At 40.6% G+C, this 22228-nt stretch overlaps 1 protein-coding gene across 5 annotated transcripts in view; it reads left to right on the top strand.

Moving 5' to 3' along the window:
• The window catches only part of erc1a (ELKS/RAB6-interacting/CAST family member 1a), a 38804-nt gene extending 25936 nt beyond the window's left edge, over positions 1 to 12868 (top strand). For 3 of the 5 annotated variants that reach the window (XR_011977894.1, XR_011977893.1, XR_011977891.1), the window contains 7 exons: positions 928 to 1065; positions 2390 to 2550; positions 5283 to 5430; positions 7198 to 7299; positions 7909 to 7966; positions 10161 to 10337; positions 11449 to 12868. Coding sequence is in view for 1 of the 5 variants with exons in the window: in XM_072663353.1 (XP_072519454.1) it covers positions 928 to 1065; positions 2390 to 2550; positions 5283 to 5430; positions 7198 to 7299; positions 7909 to 7935 (576 nt within the window). In the remaining 4 variants the exon portion in view is untranslated. The remainder of the gene's footprint in view (positions 1 to 927; positions 1066 to 2389; positions 2551 to 5282; positions 5431 to 7197; positions 7300 to 7908; positions 7967 to 10160; positions 10338 to 11448) is intronic. The other 2 variants (XR_011977892.1, XM_072663353.1) reach the window with 2 other exon arrangements.
• The last annotated feature ends 9360 nt before the right edge of the window (positions 12869 to 22228 follow it).

Below are 22228 nucleotides of genomic sequence, written 5' to 3'. Positions count from 1 at the left end.
AAGACTTGAGACAAGACTTATTAGCCCCCCTTCACTCTGTTCTTTATGGGCAGGACCACCACAGGTAGTATTTGGGTAATGGGTCATTCTTAGCACTGCAGTGACACTGACGTGGTCATGATGTGTTAGCAGTGTGTCTTTCACTGGTATGGGTGGATCAGACCCTGCAGAAATATCCAGCCAACAGCATCCTGTGAGTAGCATCATGTGACCCCTGATGTAGGACTAGAGGATGACCAGCACAAGCTGTGCAGCAAAAGATGAGCTTCTGTCTTTGACTTTACATCTACAGGGTGGACCAACTAGGTAGTGTGTCTAATGGAGTGGACAGTGAGTGGACACAGTGTAGGTTTAGTCACTCACTGTAGCACTGCTGTCTCTGATCCACTTGAACAAGCGCAAATCACACTACTAACACAGCACCACCACGCCAGTGTCAGTGCTGACAATGAACCACTACCCAAATAATAGCTACCTGCTCTGTGGTGGTCCTGTGGGGTCCTGACCATTGAAGGGTGAAAGGAGGCTTAGAAAGTATACAAAGAAACAGATGGACTAGAGTCTGGAATTACAGAACTACAGTGTGTTCCTCTAATGGTAAGTGGAGCTGATATAATTTCTGCAGGGCACAATGTTAATGAAATCTCAAGACATTCTGGAACGGAGCGTACTGCCCAGTCTTGGTTACAGGTCATAGATCACCCAACAGGATAATGGCCCAAAACGCACAGCTAAAAGCACCCTAGAATGGCTAAGAACAAAACACTGGACTATTCTGAAGTGGCCTTATATGAACCCTAATCTGAATCCTAAAATGGTACCAATAAATGTGTCTACATCTGTAACTGAATTGGTATCCGAATGTTTGATTAATTCATTATGATATTTGTTACATTTGTTATCATCTTCATGGTGGTGTCCTGCCAGTCTCAGGAGTCTCTGCGGCAGAAAGCGGAGCGGATCGAGGAGCTGGAGGAGGCGCTGAGAGAGAGTGTGCAGATGACGGCGGAGAGGGAGATGGTGCTGGCACAGGAGGAGGCAGCACGCACCCACCAGGAGAAACAAGTGAGTGCCAGTTGGGTGGGTATGAGAAATTGGGTAAATCTGGGAAATAGGAGTTAATGATTCACTTGAAGTAGTCAGGATAATGAGCCCTAACAGTAATCATGTTTAATAACAGTCCTGTAGTTTAAGAAGTTGTTGTCTTACAGCAGTGATGACCAGGTGAAGCTTACATTTTAACTGTTTATACTATATGTTTTACCTCAGAATATGACTTTATACTGTGCATCAACACCAACTGAAAAGGTTCAGGTTGCTAAATATTTACTCTAAAACCAGGCCTAATATTTACATAGACATCGACTTTACCATAGTGACTATACCATGGAAACTCTACAGTTACTACAGTACTATAGGGACAATACCAAAGTGACTGTACCATATAGTGATTATACCATACTGACTATACCATAGTGATTATACAATAGGGACCATACCATACTCACTAAACCATAGTAATTATACCACAGTGATTATACCATAGCAATCATGCCATAAGGACTATACCATAGTAATTATACACTATACATAGTAATTATATGCTCACTAATTATTATACCATAGTGATTATGCAACAGGAACCATACCATACTGACTATACCATAGTGATTATATCATAAGGACTATACCATTGTGATTATACCATGGGCCTCATACCATAAGGACTATACCATAGTAATTATACCATAGTGATCGTACCATAAGGACTATACCATAGTAATTATACTATAGTGATTATACCATGGGCCTCATACCATTAGGACTGTACCATAGTAATTATACCATAGTGATTATATCATAAGGACTATACCATTGTGATTATACCATGGGCCTCATACCATTAGGACTGTACCATAGTAATTATACCATAGTGATTATACCATAGGGATTATGCAACAGGAACCATACCATACTGACTATACCATAGTGATTATAGCATAGTGATTATATCATAAGGACTATACCATTGTGATTATACCATGGGCCTCATACCATAAGGACTATGCCATAATAATTATACCATAGTGATCATACCATAGGGACCATGTCATACTGACTATACCATACTTATTATACTGTATTAGCTGTAGTATTGAGGCAGTGCCATAGTGACTAATCTATTGTGTATGTACTACAGTGTCTACACCACAGTGACTGTAAAATCCTGATTATACTTAATTAAGTTGGCTGTACTATTATGACAATACCAAAGGTGTTGTACTATAGTATAATATCATACATAATCAACTATACTATTGGCATAGTGTCAGTAGCACAGCAACTTTACTGTAGCAAGCTGTTTGATTGTGCCACTTCCCTTAAACAGATGGAGGAGCTTCTTGGAGCAATGGAGAAAGTGAAGCAGGAGCTCGAGTCCATGAAGGCTAAGATGTCATCCACGCAACAGTCCCTGGCCGAGAAGGAGGCTCATCTGACCACGCTGAGGGCTGAGAGGAGGAGGCACCTGGAGGAGGTGCTAGAGATGAAGTAAGTGACACACGCCCCTGTGTTCTCTCCGGAGCGTGACGCATTGCTGTTGTTGTTTGTGAGAGGTGGTGTTAGCCCTCGAGGTTTCATACAAAACAGGGAGTTATGTGGTATTTGGTTGAGCCACTGCAAAATGAGTCAAGCTGCTCTGCGAAACCATTAAACATCAACAATAGTGAAACTGATGCAAAACAGTCCCGCTTGTAAAAGAGAAAGTAAGTGGGCCTCGGCTGAATTACCCTGATCGCATGTAGTCCTTCACCACTGCACGTGTCAACACATGACATAAAGCTGACAATTAAAAGCAGGCTGGATCGTAAACAGATACGGTTTACAAACAGCCAACTGAGACGGAGCCACATTCACTGTGCATTAGGTAAGGAATTTGTCTCTCATACAAACACAGCTGAGATCAAAACAAATGGCTCTTCATTCTTTTCTGCATATTCAAATAATTAGAAACTGGCATTCCAATCTAACATTGCACTGAAATGAAACAATCCATTGTGTTTCATTGTGTTCCTGTAGTTTATGTCTTGCTGTCTGTTAGCTTACATAGTTTCCCTGTCTTTTCATTTATGTATGAACTGGAAAAGTGATGCATTCAATTTACTTGATCCACAAGTTTTTAAAGAATTTCCACATAAATCAAATATATAACATCAGCATAAGAAAGTGAGCTGAAAGACAATATTCTGTTCTGATATTCAGTATTGTGCAGAATCCAGAAACCACCTATTTTATTTTCCTATTTCATTTTTTGAGAGATATTTTTGATGGGAGATTAGTTGCAATGACAAACTGATATAAGCAATGAAGAAAAACCTCTGAAGCTGGTGTTCAAAAAAAAAAAAAAAAAAGATATACATATATATATATATGTGTGTGTAAAAACACATACAGATAAAATGAGTCCCCTAACAACTGTGCACGATCTGGTAGACCACCAACACTGCCCCCATCAGATAAACAGCATTTTTCCCACACATCACTCCAGCGCTATGCTGTCCAGCACTGGCGTCGGCTTGCATTGGCGGTAGTTCTGAGAAAGAGGCGCTGGTTGGCTGTGCACATGTTGGAGGAGGTGTGTGTCAGTCTTCACCCTCCCGTTGTCGGGAGCATTGCATTTAATAGGGGGAGATTATGCATGGATTGGGTAATTGGCACTTTAAATGTACAAAAAGGCCACATGTGTTTCTGTTCATCCTTCCACTGTGAGAAGACAAATCAACACTCTCTGAGAGTCTGAGAGGATGTGGAGCTAATCAGAAAGCTCTTACTGAGCAAATCGAACAGAACAATGGACTGACCATCCCAGAGTCCAGAGTCCCAAATGTATTTGTGAATACTTGGATAGTGACGATAACTATGTTATTAACTTACCGTACAATATATAAACATATGACACATTTCTATACCTTTTATAAAAGAGATTATAAAAATAAAACATAACAAATGGAATTCAGTCCATATTCAAAACAAACACAGATCAAAATACATAAAACAACCATAACATCCTATTAACTGTCTTCACTCCCTAGCAACAGGTGAAGACGTGTTACTTAAGGCTTGTAGCTGTTTTCCCCAAAGACTGCATAATTCCAGCCAGAAGTTTAGAAGATAAAGTCCGAATGGACCTTGTTTCAAAACCACATTCTCCAGCTCCGGTGAGGGAACATTTTGGCTTTAAGCAGCATGAGTGAGGAGAGCTCATTAATGTGAACGAGTGAGTTTGCTAACCTTGTCTTATTTTATGTTTTAATAAAACATTTTAATTTAAACCCTTTTTATATTCCAATTCTAATATCTGAACAATAATCTAATAATTAAAAGTTTATTGCTCTGTAAAAAGGGTGTAATTGTATTCTGCCACTATATTACCATTATATCACTGGTATGAAATGTTCTTAAATGACAATAACATTTTTTATTGCAATTTTTTTCTGGGACAATAAATCATCAAAAAAAATAGCTATCGTGAGAGGCCTGGTGAGCACCAGAAAATAAACTAAACTTTGAAAGTAAGTGTCCTGAAAAGAACAGAATCTATTAGATTTAGATGTTGAGACTTCTGCATAATTGTATGTTAAATATATTTTCTTTTCCTAATGCTGAAAAATAAGAATAGGGATAAAGAAATTGCTTTTTTTTTTACCAGAAAGAAGGTAAATGTGACTTCTGCTGTTTACCCTAACATTTTATTGAAGTGGAAATTCTTGCCTAATTTGAATGAGGCAAATTCAATGCATTACATATTTGGTGTATAAAGTCACATGGGTTGCCACCTTGTGTGAAATGTCACTGGAGCAGCAATATGAAGCAATAAAAATTACGTACATGCATAGGTTTCGTGACCTAGAGGCCCGCTGTGTTCGAATGTTTTTAGGCAGAGATAATGAAGATGGAGAATGAGTCACCCCACACATGGCTCTCATCTTCTATTTCTGTATCCCCACTTCTGCTGTGCTCGTGGGAAACCATCAGCCTCCTGATATTTACAACATGGAACGTAAACATGGTATTAATTGACCATTATGGGCATCTCAAGTTTACAGTTTTGCGATACTGTTGAAAACAGGCCCATTCCGCTGAAACTGATCTCCCGCAGATTCGCCACAGTTACAGAACCGCTGTCAGTGAGGCAGTGGGGAAGAGTTCATACGGCAGGCTAATTATACTGAAGTGCCGTTCGACTTGCAGCCTTTTAAAGCGATAGTAATTCTGCCCTGTAGACAGGAGGCTCTGCTGGCTGCTATCAGTGAGAAGGATGCTAATATCGCCCTGCTGGAGCTGTCCTCCTCGAAAAAAAAGAAGACGCAAGAGGAAGTGGCGCAGCTGCGAAGGGAGAAGGACCGTCTGGTGCAGCAGCTCAAACAGCAGGTATGCACTGTGTCATAGGGCTCTGGCAGAGAGAGAGATTGTGTGTGTATGTGTATGTGTGTGTGTATGTGTATGTGTGTGTGTATGGCTATAGGAGGCAGGGCTTTCATACAGTTTTAGGTTGAGTGGTTTATTTGGCTCTAATCAGAGACCGTTCTGTTTGATGCTGAAGACTGAAAGTGATAATTGAACAGCTGAATTGTCGTGTTTTTAACATGTGTACTGTTGTCTTCACCTGGCCAATCAGTCAACTAGATGAGCATCGTTTTCTTAGAGCAGTCTAAATCTAACTGACTTTTTTCACTTGTAGTCGGTCAGAAAGGACATGTTTGGTGTCTGAAGTTTGCTTCTTTAGTTTTGTACTGGAGCAATGAGGCGAATGTAGCTAGCAAGCAATGAAAGCCTATTGCCACCATTTACCCTGAAACTGTTTGCATATCTAAAGCATCGCACACTAATTTAAAACCACATTATTGTAAACGTGAAAGAAGCATTATGTAGCATTTTACCCTAAAATTTCAGATTCAGAGGCATGTTGATGCTCCACTGACTGTGACAGGGAAAATGGCACCTCTGTCATTGCTACTGCACTATGAAACTGGTGGACCTACAGGAGACCTCTCTCCACAGCTGTGTAATGCTGCGTAACCCCAGTCATATTAGTCTCACATCCTGAAGTATCACTCAACCGCCTCAGTCCGCATGCTTCTTCACCTTCCTTTTGTGAGCAAATGCATGTATACAGCTGTAATGTATATTTACTGCAGCAAATGCCAATGCTTTAACATGTCAAACTTCTGAACAGAAAACAGGATATTTGAGTGGAAAATACATGTGAGACATTTTATCTTGAAGGACCTAAACTGGAGGAGGCAGATGAAAACCTGGTAGCACAGGAGGGACAAGAGAAGAAGGATGGGGTTGTGCACCAGGGGCAATATTCTTTGAGCCTGTAACGCCGCTGTCGTGCACATAACTTTTTTTTTTTTTTTACATGTGTTGTTATTTATATCGTGTCAAAATGACATGATGAATGGACCAATAGAAATGCTTAAAAATGGCATTGAACAAAATCTTTTTACACTGACTTCCATTAAGAGTTACTTCCCTGTAGAGAAGTATTGCCAAAAGAATAGGACTCTCTGGAGCAGAACATCATGAACCTATTGGTAGCAATGCCAGGTGGGGGCTAGAGGGTAGAGGGATGAGTTGATGAGTTGGGGATGAGGTGGGGTGGTGATCATCCAACATCCTGACCTCACTAATGCTCTTGTCACTAAATACCATAAAATCAAAGCCATGCTCCTCTAAAATCTTGTAGAAAGTCTTTCCTCCTGGACAATAGAGAAAGTTACTCCAGCGAAAGCAGGATCATCTATTTTTAATACCCTTGAGTTCGGAATAAAACAATGAACAATGAGCAGGTGTCCCATTACTTTTGTCCAGATATTGTACAAATGTTTGCGCAAGTGCTAATTGCTGGGGTATAAACCTCCGTTAGCTCCATCGCCAAACTTCAGACATCAACCATGTATTGGCTGATCAGCCATGTTCGATTTTTTGCTGAACTACCTCTTGAAAGTTGTGTTCTGGGCAGTGCAATACCAAGCTAGACGAGGCTACAGCATATTCTGTCCTAATGCAATTTGTCTGCTTCTATCCTCCTCTTTTTCTCCTCTCCTTTCTCCTCTCCTTCTATCCATTCTTTTCCTCCTTTCTCCACACCGTTTTTTTTCCCTCACATCTGCGCCTCCTCTTTTCACCTAGACACAGAACCGGATGAAGCTCATGGCGGATAATTACGATGATAGCCACTTGAAAACTCCACCTGACCAGACCAACCACAAACCTCCGAAATCTCCCGATCAGGTCACAGCCCGGCACATTTTCACCATTTTATCATGTGGTTATACCTTCTCACCACCATCAGCTTGTTTTCCTTTAAAATTTAATGTGGAATACACTGTAATATGGCTGGATATGAAACATTTGGTACAAAATAGAGTGTTTCACATTCATAGAAGCATACTCTCAGCAGCAAGCCTCTTCTAGGGCTCCAGAACGCTGATCAGAGATGGGGTCAGTTTCATTGTATCGCTGCTAGTCGCAGTATTCGTGCCGGAATCTGAACTGGAAACGGGTGTCCTGTTGGCAGGAGGATCCATTTCCAGTTCGGTTCTTTTGCCACTGTAAGGAAAATGGAACCGACCCCAACTCTACCGCAGACCCATCTCTCTATGAACCATGACTTCTCGGCCTTACGGGGTCCTACTTTTATTCATGTCAGTAGAAGTTGGCCCTAAGTACAGACCTAGGAGCTGTTTTCTCTTTATTTGGCCAGTAATGCGACGTCCCAGAGGTCGAAACTGAGCCTAGGTCTGCACTTCCTGGACACTTCTACCTGGATCTGTTCGCATACTAACCGGATCTTTTCTCCCATGCTGCACTTGGCTAAACCCCCGCCATCTTAACCAATAGGATGATGAGGAGGGCATTTGGGCATAGCCGATCAAGGCAGCCATTTTGTATTAGAAGGGTGAGCACTTGTTTGATGGATGTTAAAAACAAACCTCAGCTGCCCTTTTCCTCCCCATGCTACCACATCTCCCGCTGTGCCTGTGTGGGATTTCGGGGTTACGTCATAGCACCGCTAATCGCCCCCCAAGAGGGCTACTGGGCTTGAAGGAAAACGGCAATTCTTACCGGTTTGCCATTGGATAACATTGCATAACAAAACCTGTGTTCAGTCCAGAATGCTTCAAGGAGCCTTTCGTGGTCCACTAAGACGTAGCCTCTGTATATCTCACCGTCCTCTGTTTTGTTTTGACAGTCGATTATTTCTCCTGCACCGTGACACTCTGGATCCGCATGAGCCATATTTGCTTGCCATCTTCCTCCCTTTCATTCGCTCCACATCAAAACAAATTGGTCTCACTCCTGTTAATTAAGCGCACAGTTTACATTAGTCCTGAAGTCAGCTGGTAAAGTCCTAAAAAGGTGTTGGCGTTTCTGTCACGATGGCAAAGGGTGGACAAAGTGTGGCTGGTATAAATCAGATAGCTCTCATTATTCGTGTGCACACGGCAGTCTGAAATAAGGAGGAACATGGCATTAAAGTCTTGTAAAGGCATTGCCTGAGGTTTATGCTAAAGAAAGAAATCTGTAAGGTAAGATAGGTTTAGTTTTTATTGTGAGGGAAATGGTAAAGAACAGGGCTAAACCAGGGCTAAACCAGGGCTAAACCATATCTGTGCCCCTCGCCTACGTAAGGTATGAATTCCCTGACAGAGCTTACAACTTTTTTTTCATTAGGACTTACAAAATGTATCATTTATAGGCTTTATATTTTTCCAAAAATGTGTAACTAATCAAAGTCCAGCACTGTAAATGTTCTATTCATATGTTTAATATACAAGAGTGAAATACAAACACTTGAAATGTCAGTTGTGTATTAATGAAATTGTCAGATTCTACCTTAAATTTAAAATGTGTCTAATTCTAGCTAATGATAACATTATCTCAGCCTAGCTAACCACAAAAATAGTTTAATTCTAGTCAGTGATTCTAGCTGACTGTTTTTTCATTTTAGCTAACAATAAGAAGGGTATTGTTCTAGCCAATGATAAAAATCGTCTCGTCCTAGCTGATGATACAAAATTATTCTAATTCTAGCTAACAAGAAAAAATAATTTAATTGTGGTTAATGATACAAATGATTATTCTAAATAATTCTAGCTAGCAATAAGAATCGTCTCATTCTAGCTAAGCATACAAATTGTCTAATTCTGGCTAAAATCTAAATCTAACAACAACTAAATAAACTAAATAAAGTTAGTAATACAATTTTATATAGTTATAATAATTAAAGTTTTGTATTCTAGCTAACCAAAAATTCAGTTCTAGCTAACAGTTGCTATACTTCACATGTGGTTCTAATACTAGCAAGTCAGTGAAATTGCAGTGCACAGCTTTCTGTCTTTTTGATTAAAATGTAAGTAAATAATATCTCTGGGACAAATTATTAAAGGCAACTTTTGCTCTCTTTTGTTACCTCAAAGGTCCAACTTTACTTTCCTCTATAAATCAAATTTATCTCAGACCCCCTTTCCCACCCCACCCCCAGTCATATATAAAACATTTCTTGTGCAGCTTAAGATCTATATGATCAATTATTTGGAATGCTATTAAATTTCAGAATTAAAGCACAGCGGTTCAGTAAATGTATTGTGGTCATAGTTTGCCCCTTTGTTTCATCTGTAGAGAAAATAAGGGAGACATCTCACCCTGTAGATCCTCCATATTTATACTGCAGCATTTTAACTACAATAAGATGCAAAAATCCAAATGAACTGAAACATATAATCATAACAGATACATGTATCACATTTAGATGATAAGAATCATTTATAAAATAAGCCTTAGACTTGTGTCATGTTCCTGTAGTCTGAAAGCATGTGTCTGCGTGTTGAAATGCATGCTAACATGCTGTGTGTCTTCAGTAAGCGTCTTGAATGACCTGTAGTGATGTCTGTCTAGAAGTGTCTATTTAGATATCCTCATAACAGCTCATTTAGATGAGGCTGATGCATGTGAACCATGACTCTGACTGGAAGGTTTAGCTGTGACAGTGGCAGTGTGGACTCTCATCCATTTTCTGGTATTGTCTAGTGTGTGTGTGTGTGTGTGTGTGTGTGTGTGTGTGTGTGAATAATACTCTGTGTGGTGTGTAGATTAAACCTGGGCGGAGAGCAACAGTGCACAGGAGCTCCACATTAGCCAAATGATCATACTGTACAACCAGAGAGGACTCAACCCATCCGTTTCTGTAGAACCCACCCTGCTCACATAATATCATCACACCAAGGACCAAGGACCTGCAGATAGTGCCCACAAACCACCACATTTTGGTAACACTCCACTTTCACTGGAAAAAACAACATTGGTATTTTTTTGTTAACGTCGTGTGTTAATCATGTCATATGTGTCTTCTGAAAGAGGTGTTGTGATGAACTAATTAAATATTGAATTTCACTTCTTTAGTGTTATCGCTTTGGATCCAACAGACAAAGGGAATTACAACCACTCTATAAAATTGACAAAATCCTATATATTGAATAATGTGCAGCAGATGGGGGAAACCCTCTGCATGTGTAGGCGCCAGTCTTTTTCAGACCTTTTTGATACTTCAAGACATTTCCTTTTCTTTTTTTTCTATATTAAAAAGTCTAATACTGGATCAGATCTATTTATAGCTGTCTGTCATTTTATCTATCTATCTATCTATCTATCTATCTATCTATCTATCTATCTATCTCTGTGTCTATCTATCTATCTATCTGTCTATCTGTCTATCTATCTATCTATCTATCTATCTATCTATCTATCTGTCTCTGTGTCTGTCTATCTATCTATCTATCTATCTATCTATCTGTCTATCTATCTATCTGTCTATCTATCTGTCTCTGTGTCTGTCTATCTATCTATCTATCTATCTATCTATCTATCTATCTATCTATCTGTCTATCTATCTGTCTATCTATCTCTGTGTCTATCTATCTATCTATCTGTCTATCTATCTATCTATCTATCTGTCTATCTATCTATCTATCTATCTATCTGTCTATATATCTGTCTCTGTGTCTGTCTATCTATCTATCTATCTATCTATCTATCTATCTATCTATCTATCTCTGTGTCTATCTATCTATCTATCTATCTATCTATCTATCTATCTGTCTCTGTGTCTGTCTATCTATCTATCTGTCTCTGTGTCTGTCTATCTATCTATCTATCTATCTATCTATCTGTCTATCTATCTATCTATCTATCTATCTATCTATCTATGTATCTATCTATCTGTCTCTGTGTCTATCTATCTATCTATCTATCTATCTATCTATCTATCTGTCTCTGTGTCTATCTATCTATCTATCTATCTATCTATCTATCTGTGTCTATCTATCTATCTATCTATCTAGTGTGATTGATTGGTTCATATTCTCTTTCATTTTTGTCTAGTCTCATCCTGGGTTGGCGAGAGTCAGACTGACGCTGGGACCACGTCCTGGACTCTTCTTAAGACCAGCAGTGAATGGGCCTGTCGTCTAGGATCCACCAGCCGTGATCTGACCCTCCTCTCTCCAGCATCTTCACTCTCTCTCCACCCTCTATTCTCCTCTGCTTTTTTGCTGTGATCTAAAGCTTAGATTTATAGTCCTTCTCTTGGTCTTCAAAGCCCCAGTCAAGACGCTTCATATTGGGAAGCTATTGAGCTATATGAGTTGTATGTAAATCGATTGACATCAACCTACTCAACCCATAATACCTGTATATACTATGGATAAAAGTAGTTCTGTGAAAAAAAAGAGCTCAGAATCACCTCCTAGATAAAAAAAAAAGATGCTAAAAGAGTTCAGACATGTTCAGAACAAACAAATCAGAGGTCTGAGTCCACCACAGTCCGATCATCCACTACAAGTAATGTAAAAAGCAAAACGAAGAGGAAATGTGGTTGGGGGCTTAGTCACTGGTGCAGCTGTCAAATCCAGCAGTGTTGTTGAATTGTGAATGCAATGTTTTCGTTTTATACTTTTGATTACTGTGTTATGTCATCACGGTTGATTCCAGACGTAGAATGTCCAGCAACCTGATGGGTGGTGCTATGTAAACATTTCCAAGTTATTTGAATGCCGAACTGTTGTATAAAGTAATCCGCTAATTTGACAGCTGCATCTGGCGTCCGGCTCGTCAACTCGCTGGAGTTTAGGTAGCTACCTTCTTGCACTTCCTTACTGGTTGTACACTTCTTTTGACGGATATCAAAACTGAAAACCTTTAGGACACGTCCGTAAGCATCATCCCAGTGTTGAAAGAGACGTGTCATCTCACCGCGCATGACGTCCTGTCCGCGGTGCAAAATCAGGTACTGTACATGTCACTTCATTCCGATGTAACAGCTGCTAAAATCAATAGACAATATAACGTGTGTGAAACTATTTTGTAGTGCTCATGACGGAGTCGTTACAGCTCTCGTGAGGTGGCCGTGGGGTTTCAGTTTAAATGTTACTACTATTCTCTGTATATGCAGAAGAAACACAGAGGTCCACTGTAGCAGCTCTTACAATAAAGTAGGCTCCAAGTATCATATCATATATATATCTATCTATCTATCTAGAGGTCTAGTTTATGAGAGCACATTGCTGGTTCTATGTACTCTCATAAACAGAGATGTCATTTCCTCTCTCTCTCTCTCGTTCTCTCTTGCAGTAATTTTATTATGTTGCATTTGTGGCCTATTGTCTTTGTGTATTGAACAAAAAAAAGAAAAGAGTTCACATAAGAAAACAAACAACAAAAGATGATAAAAGATAAAAAGACACGGGTATGAGCATTCTGACTTTGTATAAATGTGTATGTATATAAATATGTATTATCAGTGTTTTCACTCTCCGTGTTTTTATTTGTTAGTCATTTCTCTCCATAAATTAGGGGTTTATTAAAGTCTTGTTCTTCATTCCTTAAATCCTATTTATTCACTATACATTAAGCTTTATTCAGTATGACCTTTATTAGTACATAATTAAGCGTTTGCTGTGTGAATACAATAACTAATATTTGTGATATCAGGTGTAAAAATGCACAAGAAACACATTTTTACCACCCTGTTACGCAAGTCATTTTACTGCCGTTTAGTCTCTAATTAGTGATGAGCAGAACCTACAGCCCCAGCAAAATGTCTGTTGCGCAACAGGCAAGCTGGGTTTAACCTCTTTTAACAACCAAAGTCTTTCCTGAGCCATGCTGCCTTGCCATCAGCAGGCAGAGTCAGGGAGGGCACAATTGGCCTTGTTCTCTCCAGGTGGGGGCGCTCTCTCCCCTTATCACTTTTAAGCGATGTTGGCCGACACAGTCTTCTGTCATTAACTCAGTCAACTCAAAAAGCATAACCCGCCACTGTCTATAACCCACATGAATTAAAGTGCTGTCAATTATAGATTCATCACATGTAAATTTATGCTTAATAATTTGCATAACAGGGTGGTAAAATATCACAGCTAATAATAAAGCCATTATTGATTTTAACATAAGTCTAATTCAAGATTTATTTACCAATTAATAGGACCTTAATTAACCCCATTAATGGTGTTTCTTTAAATTAAATATTACCCTTCTCACAGTAAAGTTGGATCAACTAAAGAACCGTTTCTTTAGTTTATCACGTGCACTAAACTAACTTATTCATGTTTTAAGAGTTAAATTTATTAAAGAAATGTATTTGGTTAAGCCAACTGTAAACAAAACACACTCTTTTCTGGATTGTTTCCAGGGCATAATCTTTACTATTCAGTAAGTATGTAGTCCTTATATACCTATTCTAAAAGAGGGCACTGCAGATCACACACATCTGGAAGGCTGCAGATGCCAGAGGGAAGCCTGTGGTGTCTCATGGCTATTGTAATGTAGACAGTGAAAGAGGAAACCGTCTGGGGTTAATGCAGGTGCTCCATATCAGCCACATACCAGTACTAGACTAAACACTGCCTTTGCTTTACGTTTATAGGTGATGATATTTAACCACAGATCTTCAAACTGATCATTTTTCCACTGAAAAATAAATGAAAGATTTGTTGAATATTATACTATACTATTACTATAATACAGTATTATACTGGTCTTTCTTGGTCCATTTGCATTGTTTTATGTTCATAAACAGCCAAACCTTTCCAGCATCACCTTATCCTATACAATTAAATAGGCTATATTTGTTACAGTGCCTTAAGGACTAACAGTTCAACACTGTCACACAACAAACATGTCTCTCCAAAAAGGCAACTTTAAAGAAGAAGGAAAAACCTTCTTAACATTCAATGTAAGGCAATAAAAAGGTTGAATTCCTAGTCATTATGGAGCATTTCTATTGGCCCATTTATCATGAAATTATGACGATTGCCAGGTTTAAATTCTGTCCAAAAGTGAAAAATGTCAAAAATTATGCACTGAGATGTAAATATCTGCCTGGTATTGTGACAACATCTGAAACTTGTTATGGCTCTAGGCTGAATCGGCAGGTCCATGAAAAACAGTGAATTTAACACATGACCTTTTCCTACAATTTTAACACATACAGGTAAAAAAAAGGTCATCAGGTCATCTTAAAATGAAACGGTAACTGATTAAATGTTAAAGTCCTAACTCACCTTTAGCTCATCATTTTAGTTTGGTCAGCAATCAATACTGAGTTGAGCCTCAGAAACATTAGGAAATGAACTGCAGCTGAAATTGATTTAATACTGTGTAAGATGTTTAGTCTGTAGCTCCTCTCCCTCCGTTTATTTACTGTTTATTCCCACTTTCAGGTTTGGACGTCCCTAGATCACATGATGTCTGGGAGGCTTTTGACAATGGAGCACTGATTGGAATTTGAACCTATGATCTCACACTTGATACAGAGGCAGTTAGACCGTAGGGCCACCTTAAAGCTGTGAAATGACACTACATACAAACACAGTTCTAAGTAAATTTACCTTTCTGTTCTTTCTTAAACCCAGAGATGTACATGGGTTTACGGCTCTAGAGTGGAGCAACTGTCTAACTGCCTGCCTGTCAAGAGACAGGAGATCATAGGTTTGAATCCCATCAACACCACAGTTCTCCATGATCAGAAGTCGGATTTACTGATGTGTTCATTTTATTACAGAACATGTTTTGAGTTAATTCAACATAGTTTAGTCGAACGTTCTCCTAACTCATTATTTAGTTCTGCATCTCAGTTACAGAATATTGAAGCTATTTCAGCTGTTCATTTCTGAGCAACGGCTCAACTCAGTCAATGTGTAATTGACCAAAATGTGAGTTAGGAGAAGTTGAGTTAACTCAAAAAATATATATATTTAACTAGTATAGATCATAGTCAGAGCTGAAGAATGGCAGGAGTTTCATTCATTTTAGCAACTGTTTTCTGTTTTCCAGATTACCTTCCCTTACAACTGACCAGAGCTTTGCTTTTTAAACAAATCTGACAGGTTTTATTCATGCACAGTTTGGAAAGTAACTCATCTGCAAACAGCCTACCCCTGAAGCACTGCAGATCTACAGAACAAAGCAGACAGTGTTATGCAATGCATTCTTCACAGGACCACACTTCACTAGAAAACCAATCATGGCTAATGATAACCGGGTTTCAGTGGCTTAGTTCTCTGCACAGAACAGATTAAAACATTCAAATTTCACACATTTTTAACATTTGTTCCAATATGTTTCCGGAGGCTTTCTGCTGAAAACTGGACATGGAGTGTACTGGATATGCTGTGAGCATCCACATGCTGTTCTGTTTGCATGCAACACTGAAAAGAATCTAAACGAGAATTAGCCAAGGGCTAATGAAGTCAAGCTTTTCGCCAGGCGAACAGTTGGTCCTGACGTTATCTGTTGTTTCTGCAGACTGACAATCGAATCCAGATGCCTCATCCATATTTCAACTTCGAGGCGAGTCCAGTTTAAGAAGCAGAATGAAGAGCAGCATCAGGGTTCCCACAGTAGAGCTTTCAGCTGCAGCGCTGTGGTAGGGGATTAGCAGTGCGCAATGCAACAAGCCCTGAGAGGCTGTGGCTATTTAGGCCATGCGTAACAGAAGGCCTCTACCACAGCAGAGAAATTGGCTGAATATTGCTCACTAGCGGAGTAGTAAAGCCCAAGTGACGGCTAAATGTTTGTGTGAGCTGGTTTATGGAAAGACCACAGTGTTTACATAGCCTGTGACACTGATGGGTTGGACCATCCCCGGGGGAATTCAAGCCATGACGTTGTCTGGGCACCTCACAAAAATAATCCTAACCATACATGGTAAAGTCTTTGTGATTAAGCCTATTAAAAAAAAAGCTTGAGCTGTGCTTTTCGTGAAAACACTAGTGACCGTTTTTGTGGACAGTTTTGGTTTGGGGCTAGTGTTTGTAGATGCACCGGAGAGCCTTTCATCCCAAAAAACAGGATGGAGCTGTTTTCCAGTCTCGCCTAATGTTCTCAGTATTATGGCCTCCAGGTTCGTATTAGAGTTCCAATCCACTGCTAGAAAACAGTCTGTTCTGTGTGAAAGTGAAGCACGACACCTTTCAGACTTCTCTGCTGGATTGGTACCAAGGCATGTTGTTAGCATTTAGCAGCTGGTCCTGGGCCAGATTAGTCACTGTAGTAGAAGGTAGAAACATTAGATAGAAGAAACTTACATAAGAACACAAAGGGCAGCTAAACAAACCTGAATCCAGCCACTGTCTCAGAGTCCAGACACACCCTGGATATACCGTCGGCCTTTTGTATGAGTGTGTGTGTGTGTGTGTGTGCGTGCTGCAGTGACAGGATGTGGAGTATCTGCCTGCCAGGATGGATGTCACACATATGCGTGCTTGCATACTTGATATGATAGATATCTGCTGAACGCGCACTGTGTGTTCCAGATTACAGAGCTGTGCACCAGATTACACCTCCATAAATCAGCCACTTCAAGGGAAGCACATTTCATATTTAAGAGCTTTGTATCGGTAATCTTAGAGAGCATTGAGCAATTCATTAAACAAATACTTTGCTCGCTTAAATCATCGCGGCACAAGACAGATAAAACCAGGTCATACCCAAAACAAGGCAATGGCTTTCAGTGTGAGCATGTGGTTTAGTTTTACAGTACTTTTACTGTGCAGGATATAGCAATAACCAGTGCAGCTACTGGCAGCAATTCTTTACTATTCTTTCTAGAAATTCATCTAGAAATATTTAGAATTTATATTATATATTATATTTAAATATTATAAATAGAATTTATTTTTTTCATATATTAACATCTGGACATCTGATCTTCATTTGATCAATACTGAAAGAGACAAATTTTTTCTTTATATATGCATATATATATTACTTATATATACTTATATATATGCATTTTTATTACTTGGGTATTACAAATATATATATATATATTTGTAAAACCCAAGTAATAAAAATGCAGACACCCCCACATTTATTACTACTTAAGTGTCTAAAATTAGAATCTGGGGCCGGAGTCACAACAGCTTTCCAAGGTTAAAAACTTAAGATAAACTCTCAGACGTTTGTAAGAATGTTCTTAAAGGCAGTTCTCCAAAAAAAAACACGTTCTCAAATACCTCAAATATTCACAGTCTAAGACAAGTGTGAGGCTACAGTAAGGTTAAGAGAGGATTTAAGAACATGTGTTTTTCAAAGATTTCTTATGTAAATATTTTACCTTAACATTTTTTTCTTATGCCTGATGTTTTTAAAAAAAAAGCACATCTAAGCCTAATCTAATATTCAGGCGGGATTAGTTTTACATGGGGAGGTGGAGTAATTATTACCAGAGTGATTTTGGTCCCGTCCGAATGTGTCATTTATACGGACTGTGCGCTCCAGCATCAGTAAAGACTCTGGTGACTTTTACCTTCTGGAAAACAAGCCATTAAAAAAACTCAGGTGATACTAATTCCATGCAAATCGTTACGTGGGCAAATATTCAGTCCTGGCAGTGCATAAATCGAGTAGCCACTCCCATCTCAGGCCTTTATACCAACTGAGGTTATCTCAGCCAAAGGGAGAGATACCAGCTATTAGGGCACTTGATGTCCCAACCTTTACCCAGAAGCATTTAGCATCATTTTTCCTTTTTTGTTGAATAAATGATAAAAGAGTTGTTTTTGCAAAGGTGATGCAATTACATCATCTATACACATAGATATAGTTTGGAAAAAGATCAAATATCTATGTAATATATATATATATATATATATATATATATATATATATATATATATATATATATATATAGACCCCCTAATTTGTGGGCAGGCAGAATTACAGACCCTATAGTATGTGTAAAACACTGGTGGTGTTGAGCATTAGTTTTTGACTGTAATTAGTTATGGTTATAATTAGTTAATATCTGAAACAATGCTGTGTGCAATATATGCATAATACGCAGTCGAGAGTCATGCTATATACCTAGTTTAAAAAGCACTCACAGCTCTCAACTACTAAACTCTCGTCTACGGTCCCTGTGTTCATAGGCGTCACAAAAGGCATTGCCCCCTCTCTAAGCTGAAACAGCCCTCACAAAGGGAGGTGGTCCTCTCGTGTCTCTCCCTCTCTCTCCCTCTCACACTGCTCAGCAGATGCAACACATCCACTAACTGAACAGGACAAAATGTGGCTGGCTGTGCTGGTTGTGTGGGGGACCCTTCTACCACTTGCAGCATCTGAGGGCTGCCCGGAGGCATCTGAAGACTCTTCTTCCTGGGTGAGGTTGAAACCCCTGGGGCACTGCAGGGATGGGGAAAGCACATGCCCCTATCGCATCACCTTTCCTCAGCTCACCATCCAGCTGCCCAAGTCCTTTAGGGAGCTGGAGAAGATGGCCAGAGAGGTGCAGAGCCTGACACAGATGGTGAACCAGCTGAAAGCAGACTGCCGGGAGTGTAAGGAGAGGCAAAGAATGCAGTGGAATCTACGAACGGCTGGTGGTGGAGAGGATGGAGAAAGGATTCAAGCTTCTAGGGGCACTGTCAACACCAAAGAGAGACAGCAGGACCTACCTAAGAGGGATAAAGTGGCCCATGGCTCTGCTCAAAAGACTAAAGAAGAAGACCCAATGCCCGTCAACAGTGGGACAAGGCAGGTGACTCTAACAGGAATGGAAAACCAAAGGTGGAACACCAATTGGGACAGGGACTCTAATCCAAGTAATACTAAGAACATGGCCAAGGTAAGAGAACCACACACACCTGTGACTGATGAAAGGGAAAAGGAACTGCAGTCTCCCAGGGTTACGTTGACGGAGACGTCTTTACCTGGAAACCAAGACGAGGTACAAACTACACGAGCGTCTGACTACACTGTAGACAGACAGCAGGGGGTATCCAGGAGGGTGAATGTGGTCCAAGGTACCACTGAAGCACCTCAAACGAAGTCCACTGAAGAGGACACAATGCTCCTCAGCAGTGGGACAAAACATCTGAGTCCAGCAGGCATGGAAAAACAAAGTTGGAACGGTCATGAAAGGAACCCTAAAACAAGTAATACTGAGAACAGGAGAGGGCCAAAAGGATCTAACCCAACACACACAAAGCAGGTGACTAACATAGGCATGGAAAACCAAAGGTGGAACAGCAGTTGGGACAGGAACTCTAATCCAAGTCATAGTGGCCACAGGGATGAGAAAAGTGGAGGACTAAAAGGATCTGACCCTGCACACATGGAGAGGACACCAAAGAACATGAGTAGGGTGAGAGAACCACAGAAACCTTTGACTGAAGAAAGGGACCAGGACTTGCAGTCTTCAACGGTTATATTGACTGAATCTCCTTTGCCTGGAAACCAAGATGAGGCAAAACATCTGAATCCAGCAGGCATGGAAAGACAAAGTTGGAACACAGGTCAGGAGAAAAACCCTAAAATAAGCAGGACTGGACAGTGGCATGAGACCAGTGGAGGCCCAAGAGAATCTAACCCTGCACATATGGGGAGGAGACCAGGTAGCATGAGTAAGGTAAGAGAATCTCAGTCATTTTTGTCTGAAGAAAGGGTCAAGGAACTGCCGTCTCCAGGGGCTAGACTCACTGAATCAGCTTTACCTAGAAACCAAGATGAGGAACAAACTTTTACAGCTTCTAGTGACACTGTCGGTGCTAGACAGAGACAGCAGGACATACCACAGAGGGTGGATCCAGATACCCCACTAAAAACCGAAGAAGACACAATGGTCATTAGCAGTGCGACGAAACAGCTGAGTCCAGTAGGTATGGGAAGGCAAAAGTGGAACACCAGTCAGGAGAGGAACCCTAAAACAAGCAGTACTGGACACAGGTATGAAACTAGTGGTGGCCCTAAAGGATCTAATCCTGCACAAACAGGGAGGAGACCAGATAGCATGACGAAGTTGACAGAACATCAGGCATTTTTGTCTGAAGAAAGGGTCAAGAAGCCACAGTCTCCAAGGGTTGTTAAACTCAGTGAATCAGCTTTGTCTAGAAACCAAGATGTTTCCAGTGTCACTGTTCCCACTGGAGAGGAAGAGCAGGACATAACACAGAGGGGTGTCCAGGGGATCACTCAAAAAACTGACGAAGACACAGTACTCAGTAGTGGCAGAAAAGAGCTCAGTCCACCAACAGGCTTCCCAAAACAAAGGTGGAACACCAGTCAGGAGAGGAACCCTAAAACAAGCAGTACTGGACACAGGGATGAAACCAGTGGTGGCCAAAGAGGATCTAATCCTGCACAAACAGGGAGGAGACCAGATAGCATGACAAGGTTGACAGAACCACAGTCATTTTTGTCTGAAGAAAGGGTCAAGAAACCACAGTCTCCAATTGTTAGACTCAATGAATCAGCTTTGCCCAGACACCGAGATGAGGTACAAACTACAAAAGTTTCTGGTAACACTGTTCAAACTAGAGAGGGAGAGCAGGACACCCCACAGAGGGGTGTCGAAGGTATCACTCAAGAAACTGATGAAGACATAGTACTCATCAGTAGTGGCAGAAACAAGCTCAGTCCAACAGGCATCAGTCAGGAGAGGAACCCTAAAACAAGCAGTACTGGACACAGGTATGAAACTAGTGGTGACCCTAAAGGATCTAATCCTGCACAAACAGGGAAGAGACCAGATAGCATGACAAAGTTGACAGAACACCAGGCATTTTTGTCTGAAGAAAGGGTCAAGAAGCCACAGTCTCCAAGGGTTGTTAAACTCAGTGAATCAGCTTTGTCTAGAAACCAAGATGTTTCCAGTGTCACTGTTCCCACTGGAGAGGAAGAGCAGGACATAACACAGAGGGGTGTCCAGGGGATCACTCAAAAAACTGACGAAGACACAGTACTCAGTAGTGGCAGAAAAGAGCTCAGTCCACCAACAGGCTTCCCAAAACAAAGGTGGAACACCAGTCAGGAGAGGAACCCTAAAACAAGCAGTACTGGACACAGGGATGAAACCAGTGGTGGCCAAAGAGGATCTAATCCTGCACAAACAGGGAGGAGACCAGATAGCATGACAAGGTTGACAGAACCACAGTCATTTTTGTCTGAAGAAAGGGTCAAGAAACCACAGTCTCCAATTGTTAGACTCAATGAATCAGCTTTGCCCAGACACCGAGATGAGGTACAAACTACAAAAGTTTCTGGTAACACTGTTCAAACTAGAGAGGGAGAGCAGGACACCCCACAGAGGGGTGTCGAAGGTATCACTCAAGAAACTGATGAAGACATAGTACTCATCAGTAGTGGCAGAAACAAGCTCAGTCCAACAGGCATCAGTCAGGAGAGGAACCCTAAAACAAGCAGTACTGGACACAGGTATGAAACTAGTGGTGACCCTAAAAGATCTAATCCTGCACAAACAGGGAAGAGACCAGATAGCATGACAAAGTTGACAGAACACCAGGCATTTTTGTCTGAAGAAAGGGTCAAGAAGCCACAGTCTCCAAGGGTTGTTAAACTCAGTGAATCAGCTTTGTCTAGAAACCAAGATGTTTCCAGTGTCACTGTGCCCACTGGAGAGGAAGAGCAGGACATAACACAGAGGGGTGTCCAGGGGGTCACTCAAAAAACTGACGAAGACACAGTACTCAGTAGTGGCAGAAAAGAGCTCAGTCCACCAACAGGCTTCCCAAAACAAAAGTGGAACACCAGTCAGGAGAGGAACCCTAAAACAAGCAGTACTGGACACAGAGATGACACCAGTGGTTTCCAAAGAGGATCTAATCCTGCACAAACAGGGAGGAGACCAGATAGCATCAGTAAG

The sequence above is a fragment of the Salminus brasiliensis genome, chromosome 19 (genome assembly GCF_030463535.1).
Source record: "Salminus brasiliensis chromosome 19, fSalBra1.hap2, whole genome shotgun sequence".
NCBI lineage: Eukaryota > Metazoa > Chordata > Actinopteri > Characiformes > Bryconidae > Salminus > Salminus brasiliensis.
This window is presented reverse-complemented; position numbering and strand designations above follow the sequence as displayed.